General features: G+C 42.6%; 2 protein-coding genes across 2 annotated transcripts; one reads left to right on the top strand and one right to left on the bottom strand.

The window, feature by feature from the left end:
* Positions 1–442: 442 nt before the first annotated feature.
* Positions 443–6,272, bottom strand: rfesd (Rieske (Fe-S) domain containing). Its single transcript, XM_066646393.1, has 4 exons — positions 6,263–6,272; positions 4,809–5,012; positions 3,844–3,878; positions 443–959 (listed from the first exon to the last, which is right to left on the bottom strand). The coding sequence occupies exons 1-4, from the start codon at positions 6,270–6,272 to the stop codon at positions 663–665; spliced, it is 546 nt and encodes a 181-aa protein (XP_066502490.1). The 3' UTR covers positions 443–662.
* Positions 6,273–6,705: 433 nt separating this feature from the next.
* nudt2 (nudix (nucleoside diphosphate linked moiety X)-type motif 2) lies at positions 6,706–9,533 on the top strand. Its single transcript, XM_066646530.1, has 3 exons — positions 6,706–6,839; positions 7,909–8,035; positions 8,137–9,533. Exons 2-3 carry the CDS (start codon positions 7,912–7,914, stop codon positions 8,457–8,459), a joined length of 447 nt encoding a protein of 148 aa, XP_066502627.1. The 5' UTR covers positions 6,706–6,839; positions 7,909–7,911; the 3' UTR covers positions 8,460–9,533.
* The last annotated feature ends 2,072 nt before the right edge of the window (positions 9,534–11,605 follow it).

Below are 11,605 nucleotides of genomic sequence, written 5' to 3'. Positions count from 1 at the left end.
ATAAATGATATCCTGGAGACAGCAGGTATACCCTGTAGATCACTACACAGATTTGTGTTCCTCATAGTTCTTGATTGTGTTGCTGTAAGAAATGGTTGAGAAAATGTCTATAAAAACATACAAAATTTGTCCAGACACCTCTTCCAATGAATGAATTTTGCACCCATTATTGACAAAAGCACACACAGCCGGTATAATCTGCAGAGAAAAGCATTGGCAATAAAATGAGACATTCTGGAGCAGCCGCACATGAGCTCAAGGTCACCAACCCCATCCAAGTGTCAGTTAGGGAGTATAAAGCCTCCCAGCACTGGGCTGCAGGGAGTGTATTTGCATTCTCATGAGTGACTGAGCCAAATCCAGTGCATTTTGGTATGTGTTATAGTGGCATATCATACAGCATCAGTACATGACTTCACTAACGCTCTTGCAGCAAGTGTACAGATTCTATTAAAACCTTTTATTTCTGAAGAAACTGGATCAAGTGTTTAACAATTTTGGACATAACGTGTAGATAACAGTTCAGAGAATGTGCAAAATCCCAGTGCTGTTGTAATCTATTTTTCCTTACAAGTTTAATATAATGTACTGTACTCACTAGTGTTTAATATAATCACTTTTTAAAACATACTCAGAAGCTGGCCTGTGGTTGTGTCAGGTGTTTAGCACATAGATCCATCAGTCTTGTTAGAATCCTGGGCTTTCTTCAGCTCTTCTCTGCCCTTCTCAGTCTGGTAATAGTCTGACTCAATCCACCCAGGAGACTCAGACAGCGTCACAAAGATGCTCCCCTCCACCTTAGTCACCTTGTGCACGCGCTGCTTTATGCCTTTGGAATACCAGCGAGGAAGCTGGGCTTTATCTTGAGGATTTGAGGCCTTGTAGAGACCCTCGCCCTCCTCCAGGCTGATTTTGTATTTGTGTTTAGGGCACACGATACACAGCTTATTGTTGATTTCCTGCATAAATATAACAATTCAAGAAAATTTCAGTGTCATAAAATGAAATAAATAAGAATACTTTGCAAAAGCGCTGTTGTGATATTAGGAATCAATCAATATCACCACTTTTTGCAAAGTGCCTTCTAGGGTTATTACAAATCAGGATGATGTTAAGACTAGAATGATTTATCTTAATATTCCATTTGGCTGACATCGCACTCGGGAAATTACCAAATGAAATTATGTTGTTCTCGGATAAGAGATGGGAAATAAGATGGTATGTTCTCATTAATGTCGTGATGTGCATCAAGACCCTCATCAGTTATACTCTAGTTATTATGATAATTACTTCTGGATAACTGAACAACAGCATAGGCTGCATTCATTCATTCATTAATCTTCTGTAACAACTTCTGTAAAATCAGGGTCATGGTGGGTCCAGACCGTACATGCATTCACTGGGAACAAGGCAGGAACACACACTGGACAAGGTGTTAGTCCATCACAGGGCATCACACACTCACCCAGTCACTCACACTCACATCTGTGGAGAATTTCACACAGATTCACACATTCACATAGTCATTCACACACACAGCAAATTCACCTGTGTTAAACCAACAGTTTTAGTGTTAAATGAACACTGTTAGTGTAATACTTTAACACTCTCAGTGTTAACACTAATAGTGTGGATTTAACACTGGAGAATTTACTGTATACATACTCACACACACACACACACATCTGTGGGCTGTGTTTTGCGCGCTCACCAACTCACACCTGTGGACATTTTCACACATTCATATAGTCATTCACACACACACACACACACACACATCTGTGGGCTGTTTTGCGCGCTCACCAACTCACACCTGTGGACATTTTCACACATTAATATAGTCATTCACACACACACACACACACACACACACATCTGTGGGCTGTGTTTTGCGCGCTCACCAACTCACACCTGTGGACAGGTTCACACATTCATATAGTCATTCACACACACACACACACACACACATCTGTGGGCTGTGTTTTGCACGCTCACCAACTCACACCTGTGGACAGTTTCACACATTCATATAGTCATTCACACACACACACACACACACACACACACATCTGTGGGCTGTTTTGCGCGCTCACCAACTCACACCTGTGGACATTTTCACACATTAATATAGTCATTCACACACACACACACACACACACACACACACACACATCTGTGGGCTGTGTTTTGCGCGCTCACCAACTCACACCTGTGGACAGGTTCACACATTCATATAGTCATTCACACACACACACACACATCTGTGGGCTGTGTTTTGCACGCTCACCAACTCACACCTGTGGACAGTTTCACACATTCATATAGTCATTCACACACACACACACACACGCAGCAAATTCTGGAGAATTTACTGTATACACACACACACACACATCTGTGGGCTGTGTTTTGCACGCTCACCAACTCACACCTGTGGACAGTTTCACACATTCATATAGTCATTCACACACACACACACGCAGCAAATTCTGGAGAATTTACTGTATACACACACACACACACACTGTGGGCTGTGTTTTGCGCGCTCACCAACTCACACCTGTGGACAGTTTCACACACTCACCCAGTCACTCACACACTAACAGTTGTGAACACTCACACGTTCACCCAATCACTCAAACACTTATGTCTGTGTATCATTTGAAACAGCCAATCCACCTACTACCATATGTTTTTTGACTGTGGAAGAAACAGAGAAAACACACCAAAGTTCACATCCACTGCGACCAGAGATACGGACTGAACCCAGGACCCCAAGGCCCTGGAGCTGTATGGATTTGACATTACCAGTTTCACCACTGTGCCTCCCACAAAAATGTACCTTATGAGCTTGAACTGTAATTGCATTTGTAAATAAAATATGTAGCTTATATGACATCAACATTCATAAAGATTTAGAACATAGCAGTGCATAGAGTCCATATGTAAAAACTAAGTTGTTGGATTGATGGTTTTTGTTATGTCACAAAAACACATCACAGTTACTTTTATTAATCTATGTTGATTCAGCTGTTTTTTTGGATGGCCAGTCAGAACCGAGGCGATGAACATATATCAGGTTTAAAGGCACAGTATCCAACACAGCAGCACAGGTGATTAAAGTGAAAATGCCCAATGTATGCTATGAGCCAGAGAAGAAAAAGGCACCACAGCACTGAGCTGTGCAGCAGTAGAACAGCATTCTCTGGAGTGAGGAAGCACCATAATTTATGGATGAACAGGAGTCTATGATCCTGAAAATGTTCTAATCACAAAATGCAACCACAGTCTCACAGAAGTGTTCCAATATCTAATGTAAAGAGCAAAACTGTTACTGCAGAAAAAGAATGAACTACTTACCCTTGGTTTCAGAAGAAAGGTTGATAAACATGTTTCAACAAACTTTTGACTGTACAGTCGTTAATATCTTGATACATATTCTATCTTGATTATTATTCATTCATTCATTCATTCATTGTCTGTAACCGCTTATCCAGTTCAGGGTTGCGGTGGGTCCGGAGTCTACCCGGACTCATTGGGTGCAAGACAGAAACAGACCCTGGTGGGGGCGCCAGTCCTTCACAGGGCGACACATACTCACACATTCACCCACACACTCACATCTACGGACACTTTCGAGTCGTGAATCCTCCTTCCAACATGTGTTTGGGAGGAAACCAGAGCACCCGGAGGAATATCTCGATTATTATTATCATTATTATTATTATTATTTTGTTTTTAACATATTTGTCTTCACTGTTTGTTAGCAAAAAAAAAACGAAAAACACATTTGAGGCATTGACCCTTTTTACCATGAATTTAAAGTCAGTTAAAAATGCTCACCTCAATATCTCCATTTAACAAAGATCCTCCAGCATCTGTTGGAGACAGAGTTGTGGTAAGTACATGAACACGGGAGTGACCTGTTTTACACAACATTATCTGCATTACACAGCAATATCTTTGCATTTTTGACAAGTTCGATGCACTTGACCCTCAAAGCCAGACTGTCTAAAGTCTCTAAAGCCTCCCAGCATCAGCCATTCTTTACACTAGAGCGTCACATCCTGCACAGTACAACCACATCATTAGTGTTATTCAAATGCACAAATCCAAGGGTATATCCTTTGGATAAATCCTTTTCCACCCTCAGCTCTCAGCCCCAGCCCCACAGAGTCAGCCACAAGTTCAGTCACTATTAGTGATTCACTAATAAAACGTGTTTAAAACTGAAAACTCACTGACCATCTGAATGGATGGACTTATTATTTATTTAGGCTCTAAACTCACTGAAACCCTGAGTCCTTGAAAGTGACGTTGCTGCTGAGTCACATGGCTGTAGCTTTGTCTCCATCTATTGGTGGAACTCATTCACAGCATATTAACAGAACATATGACAAGCAGGGCGGCACGGTGGTGCAGCAGGTAGGTGTCGCAGTCACACAGCTCCAGGGGCCTGGAGGTTGTGGGTTCGATTCCCGCTCCGGGTGACTGTCTGTGAGGAGTTGGTGTGTTCTCCCCGTGTCCGCGTGGGTTTCCTCCGGGTGCTCCAGTTTCCTCCCACAGTCCAAAAACACACGTTGCAGGTGGATTGGCGACTCGAAAGTGTCCGTAGGTGTGAGTGAATGTGTGTGTGTCTGTGTTGCCCTCCAGGGTGTATTCAAGCATGATCTAATCTCTTCCCAAGGGAAAAAATTCATAGCTCCATAGGTGCAAGGTAAATTAATTGATTCTCCTAAAATGACTTAGGAGACGTAGCATCAGACAAAAAGGTGACACAAGAGCTAAAACTGCTATCGGTTACTCACGATAGCAGTGCTGGTCCATGGCATAGAAAGTGTCCCTGTGATGAATGACGATCAAGTCCCTGTCACCCACTGTGATGTTGGTGCGCTTGGCCTTAATGAGGTCTGTCTCTTTCCCCACAAAGAAAGACCTGGTGGATTCTCCACTTTCTTCTGTGGCCATGCTCAGAGTGTCTGTCCCAGAAGAAGAAACATTTGCTCCTATTGCTGATATAACAATGGCATGTTTAAATATATCGGCTGACAAAATGAATGTGGATGGCTTTTACTTCTGTTGAATTCTCCTAAGACTTAATTCTGTTTTAACTTCATTGAACACTTCTCATATTTATTCTAATAAATAATTTTGTTGTTTATTTTACTTTCATGGACTAATTATTTGAGGTTTATGTGGGTCACGTTTTTAATACTTAGTTATAAATAAACCCTATAATAAATGGATTATTCATAGCACTTCATAGCATGGGATTTCATTAACAACTTGACAATTTAAAGTTAAAAATCAAGCAGCAGTTCACAGCAAACCTCAGAACTGATCTAAAAATATTGAGATTATTCTTGATGGATGTCCAAGTGAAGTTCAGATGAAGTCATTTTCATGTTTTCATCCACTAATTTGTATTTTCTATAGGTTAAAAAACAAGACTGATTTAACTATTATAACCTCGCGTTTTTACCAAACATTCTGATAAATGTTTAAGGCATAATTAAAGCAAACACAGACTATATACAAACAAAAGAAATGAAAAGTTGACATTATAATGAGTTAATTAGGCAGATATTCAGTATTGTTCTTACCTTTGAAACAGACAGCAGTCTTCACCAGCTGGTTACAGTGGAGTTTGGTGAGAGAGAGAGAGAGAGAGAGAGAGAGAGAGAGAGAGAGAGAAAGAGTAAGAGAGAGAGAGAAAGAGAGAGAGAGAGAGAGAGAGTGAGAGAGAGAGAGAAAGAGTAAGAGAGAGAGAGAAAGAGAGAGAGAGAGAGAGAGAGTGAGAGAGAGTGTGAGAGAGAGTGAGAGAGAGAGAGAGAGAGAGAGAGAAAGAGTAAGAGAGAGAGAGAGAGAGAAAGAGAGAGAGAGAGAGAGAGAGAGAGAAAGAGTGTGAGAGAGAGAGTGAGAGAGAGAGAGAGAGAGAGAGAAAGTGCTTGTATAGGGTCAGGTTAAGTGTTAGGCTTATAGTAAGTGTTATAGTTAAACTACAGATTAGGGTACCTTTTTCAGGTAAGTGTTAAGGCTATGCAAATAATTTTATAAGGGCCAGTCTTCACAAAATAAATGGATGTCCATTTATTGGCCCCACAAAGCATGAAAACAAACGTGTGTGTGTGTGTGTGTGTTATCTGTGCTGCAGGCTGTAGTGCAGTTACTCCAATCTCTGCTCAGAATCAGCTCTGTTCACAGTATCTTAACACAGCACACGCAAATAACTATTTCAACAAGTTTAGAGAATATAACTGACTTTCCCACATCTGTCCACTTACAGATCCTCCTACACATTCCCCTGTATCATGTCCTGATTACAGTAATTGTCCTGAATTTAAAGAGTACTTAGCCTGCCAAAATTTTAAAAATAATAATTAATGACTCAATAAAATGAATTTCCTCCCTAATAATTGTAATAAATACCCTGGAGCTGTGTGACTGCGCGACACCTACCTGCTGCGCCACCACATTATTATTATTATTATTATTATTATTATTATTATTATTATTATTATTATTATGCACATAACGAATTGATTAAAATGTATATAATACTATTAATGTTTATCATTCAGTTTGTTATTCTGCTGTTTCTTAATCAAAATGTCCCATTCTCAATAAAACAATACCGTCACATTGACGTATGCTGTAACGTGCGAATAATGCAGTCAGGAAAAGCTCTTGAGATTTGAATCACTGGGCCACCGTAATACTACTGCGTCTGCGCAGTGTAGAAGCGAAACTGAGGCGTGTGTGCAAATGATCAGTATTTAGACCTTATCTGTGTTTTATTGGTATATATTACGTGGCGGTTATTGTTGATAAATCCTGATGTAAGTAGACCATTTTCTCGGTAAAAATCTAAAGAGCGCGCGGTGAACCCGCATTAAACTAGTTAACTTAATTGTACTGAGCAAGACTGTGTTTTACATCATGTCAGCGCTTTCAGGGCTCCTTACAAATACAAAAGCTTAACTGCTTCACGCTCAGCTCGTATAATCTCCACAAAAATTCAGGAAACGAAATGAGGCATTCTGGAGCAGCTGCACATGAGCCTACGCCCGTCTTAATCAATGACAAGCCTCGGCTAAAGGGGTATAGAATCTCAGCATGTTGCTGAGGGGCCGTGAAACTGTCCTCTGGAGTGTATGAACTCACTGGCATGAGTTGAAATGGCCTTTTGTTAACCAGATCCAGAGACTCTGACATCAGTACCAGACCTCATTAATTTTCTCTTAATGTCCCTGCTTCACATCCACTCCTGCTCTAGACCATAGTCTATTCCCATATTTTACACTAGTTACACTAATAAACTTATGTCACCTGTTTATAATTAATCTAGGTTATTGGTTACGTACTGTATGTTAAAATGTGTACATTGCCAGTCTTATATATCATGTATTTTTCTGTAAATTATATGTACATGGTTTACAGTGTAAATTCATAGAGGGTCAATTCCTTGTGTGTCAACATACTTGGACAATAAACCTGATTTTAATTCTGGTGTCTGGTGCTGCAGTCTAAACAGTGGATCTGTCATAAAAAAATAAAAAAAAAACCTTAATCATTTGAGGCCAGGAGGTCCCAAGAGTGCACTCTGTGGGACTCCTCTTCACAAGCAGAGTGCTAGTCAGCACAGGTGTCTCTTGGCTGACACGACAGATCTGGGAATTTGGTATTCTCCTCCAAGCGTGTTGACCTGCCAGTAGCGCTTGGAAGAATATTTGGATTAATATTTTAATAATAAAAATATCATAGATATAAAAATGTTCAGTTTTAACGTTCTGCATACTTCAGAGGATTAAAATTGTACGTACAATAATATGGACTCGATGTTGTGATGATTAATGCTATGTCTGAATTGACCATGACCTTAATGTAATGTTTGACTCTTTTCCTCAGATAATGGCATTGCGGGCATGTGGGTTTATAATATTCCGTCGTCTGGCACAGTGTTCCCCTCCTCACAATATCGAGTACCTTCTTCTGCAGACCTCTTACGGAGAACACCACTGGACTCCTCCAAAAGGTACAGCCTCCCCCCCCCCCCAGCTGTTTGCTTTCTGTATCACCTTGAATGCTTTTTTTGGACAAGCTCCAAACCCTTACTGTTCCCTGTTTGCCTTTAAGGTCATGTTGACCCTGGGGAGGATGACCTGACCACAGCATGGAGGGAGACACAGGAGGAGGCTGGTTTGGGAAAAGAGCACCTGTGTATGGTTAATGGGTTTCTGCACAAACTGCATTATGAAGTTCGGGGTAAACAGAAGGAGGTCCTCTACTGGTTAGCTGAGCTTCGTGATCCCAGTATAAAAGTCATCCTGTCAGATGAGCACCAGGATTACCGCTGGGCCAAACTCGATGAGGCATGCAGTCTCGCCAAATATCAAGATCTACAGGACACTCTTAAAAGTGTCCAGCACTTTTTGGAGAAAGGAGAAGGGAGACAGTGACATCAGGTCCACATTAGCGTAGTGTACTGTACTGTATCAAGATGAAAGAGAGGCATTGAAGTTGTCGTCAGATTGTAAATATCTAAATTTGCCCTTGCCCTCATTGTCTAGTTTAAAAGTAAAGGAAAAAAGAGGAAATACTCTTAAGCCCTTTTTTCACACCACACAAACTGTGTCCAAATATTAAGCTCCAAGTAGTTTTGTCAAATGTGTGGGACGTTTTGAATCTATCCTTGGAGCACTGTTTTTAATAGGTGTTGTTATTGGGGCCTTAAAGGGGATTTCTGTTTTTTTTTTTCTCCAAAATTGCTGCATAATCCAAAACCATTCAGAGTGGTTTGATGTTTACTGGAAATAGTCGACAAGCTTGAATTATAAGAACAGTGTGTCACAGTTCTCTAACACAAATATAAGTATTCTATTTACTGTAGAAAAGGAACAGTACATTTAAACATATTATTTAGTATATAATGCAGATAAAGCAAAATTTCTGTTTTTTTTGGGATTGTTTTGTCTTACATTAGCCCACCTGTCCTCTCCACCATGAATATATTTAAATTACTTAATATATTTAAAATTAATCATTTAATTTAATAATTTCAAACAGCTCAGACTTAAAGCAACATATACCTAAACCTGTAAATTAATATGATCATTCAGGTATCTGTTAGAGGCATTGAGAAATGCCTTAAACATCTGATTCATATCAACAATTCAGGTACAGTAAGTTGCTCCACATTTCACATCAGACCTATCTGTTTTCATTGTGCAAAAATGCAAGGAATTGGTGGAATTTGCCACTAAGACCGGAGTGATTCATGTAAGGGATTATTTTAGAAATGGGCCCAAAAATCCTTATAGTCATTTTCAGGTTTAAACATTTTGATTATGAATATATGGCAGGCCATCCTGGCAATATGACAGAAAAACAACCCGCTGTGTCAGTTAAAGGGCATATTACAGCTCCCTGTGTTGTGCTTTCGATATCGCAAGCTCTGACAAATAAAGTAGGGTCAGCCACTCCAAAAAAAAGTCTCTAAAATGTTTGTCCTGTTCTGTATATTACTGTTATTAATCTCATAAGGCAAGCCTGTTAATGACCTCTGCCAATGATATGGACATTTTATACATGTTTTTTATAAAATATATTTTTTAATAATATTAAGTTTATAATAATAATAATAATAATAATAGGGGTGGCACAGTAGGTAGTGTCGCAGTCACACAGCTCCAGGGGCCTGGAGGTTATGGGTTCGATTACCCCCTATCCAGGTGACTGTCTGTGAGGAGTGTGGTGTGTTCTCTCTGTGTCTGCGTGGGTTTCCTCCGGGTGACTGTCTGTGGGGAGTGTGGTGTGTTCTCCCTGTGTCTGTGTGGGTTTCCTCTGGGTGACTGTCTGTGAGGAGTGTGGTGTGTTCTCTCTGTGTCTGTGTGGGTTTCCTCCGGGTGACTGTCTGTGAGGAGTGTGGTGTGTTCTCTCTGTGTCTGCGTGGGTTTCCTCCGGGTGACTGTCTGTGAGGAGTGTGGTGTGTTCTCTCTGTGTCTGCGTGGGTTTCCTCCGGGTGACTGTCTGTGAGGAGTGTGGTGTGTTCTCCCTGTGTCTGCGTGGGTTTCCTCCGGGTGACTGTCTGTGAGGAGTGTGGTATGTTCTCTGTGTCTGTGTGGGTTTCCTCCGGGTGACTGTCTCTGAGGAGTGTGGTGTGTTCTCTCTGTGTCTGCGTGGGTTTCCTCCGGGTGACTGTCTGTGGGGAGTGTGGTGTGTTCTCCCTGTGTCTGTGTGGGTTTCCTCTGGGTGACTGTCTGTGAGTAGTGTGGTGTGTTCTCTCTGTGTCTGCGTGGGTTTCCTCCGGGTGACTGTCTGTGGGGAGTGTGGTGTGTTCTCCCTGTGTCTGTGTGGGTTTCCTCTGGGTGACTGTCTGTGAGTAGTGTAGTGTGCTCTCTCTGTGTCTGCGTGGGTTTCCTCCGGGTGACTGTCTGTGAGGAGTGTGGTCTGTTCTCTCTGTGTCTGTGTGGGTTTCCTCCGGGTGACTGTCTGTGAGGAGTGTGGTGTGTTCTCTCTGTGTCTGTGTGGGTTTCCTCCGGGTGACTGTCTGTGAGGAGTGTGGTCTGTTCTCTCTGTGTCTGTGTGGGTTTCCTCTGGGTGACTGTCTGTGAGGAGTGTGGTGTGTTCTCTCTGTGTCTGTGTGGGTTTCCTCCGGGTGACTGTCTGTGAGGAGTGTGGTGTGTTTTCTCTGTCTGCGTGGGTTTCCTCCGGGTGACTGTCTGTGAGGAGTGTGGTGTGTTCTCTCTGTGTCTGCGTGGGTTTCCTCCGGGTGACTGTCTGTGGGGAGTGTGGTGTGTTCTCCCTGTGTCTGTGTGGGTTTCCTCTGGGTGACTGTCTGTGAGGAGTGTGGTGTGTTCTCTCTGTGTCTGTGTGGGTTTCCTCCGGGTGACTGTCTGTGAGGAGTGTGGTGTGTTCTCTCTGTGTCTGCGTGGGTTTCCTCCGGGTGACTGTCTGTGAGGAGTGTGGTGTGTTCTCTCTGTGTCTGCGTGGGTTTCCTCCGGGTGACTGTCTGTGAGGAGTGTGGTGTGTTCTCCCTGTGTCTGCGTGGGTTTCCTCCGGGTGACTGTCTGTGAGGAGTGTGGTATGTTCTCTGTGTCTGTGTGGGTTTCCTCCGGGTGACTGTCTGTGAGGAGTGTGGTGTGTTCTCTCTGTGTCTGCGTGGGTTTCCTCCGGGTGACTGTCTGTGGGGAGTGTGGTGTGTTCTCCCTGTGTCTGTGTGGGTTTCCTCTGGGTGACTGTCTGTGAGTAGTGTGGTGTGTTCTCTCTGTGTCTGCGTGGGTTTCCTCCGGGTGACTGTCTGTGGGGAGTGTGGTGTGTTCTCCCTGTGTCTGTGTGGGTTTCCTCTGGGTGACTGTCTGTGAGTAGTGTAGTGTGCTCTCTCTGTGTCTGCGTGGGTTTCCTCCGGGTGACTGTCTGTGAGGAGTGTGGTCTGTTCTCTCTGTGTCTGTGTGGGTTTCCTCCGGGTGACTGTCTGTGAGGAGTGTGGTGTGTTCTCTCTGTGTCTGTGTGGGTTTCCTCCGGGTGACTGTCTGTGAGGAGTGTGGTCTGTTCTCTCTGTGTCTGTGTGGGTTTCCTCTGGGTGACTGTCTGTGAGGAGTGTGGT

The sequence above is a fragment of the Hoplias malabaricus genome, chromosome 15 (genome assembly GCF_029633855.1).
Source record: "Hoplias malabaricus isolate fHopMal1 chromosome 15, fHopMal1.hap1, whole genome shotgun sequence".
NCBI lineage: Eukaryota > Metazoa > Chordata > Actinopteri > Characiformes > Erythrinidae > Hoplias > Hoplias malabaricus.
The sequence above is the reverse complement of the archived record's forward strand: the minus strand, read 5'-3'. Positions and strand labels throughout refer to the sequence as shown.

What these genes read in the sequence shown, in the direction of transcription:
- rfesd (XM_066646393.1), bottom strand. An exon ending in CATGGACCAGCACTGCTATC is followed by an intron (nt 3,879 to 4,808) that starts GTGAGTAACCGA and finishes TGTCTCCAACAG; the next exon opens with ATGCTGGAGGATCTTTGTTA. An exon ending in TGTTAAATGGAGATATTGAG is followed by an intron (nt 960 to 3,843) that starts GTGAGCATTTTT and finishes ATATTTATGCAG; the next exon opens with GAAATCAACAATAAGCTGTG.
- nudt2 (XM_066646530.1), top strand. Translation starts at nt 7,912, where the DNA reads ATGGCATTGCGGGCATGTGGGTTTATAATATTCCGTCGTCTGGCACAG. An exon ending in CCACTGGACTCCTCCAAAAG is followed by an intron (nt 8,036 to 8,136) that starts GTACAGCCTCCC and finishes TTTGCCTTTAAG; the next exon opens with GTCATGTTGACCCTGGGGAG.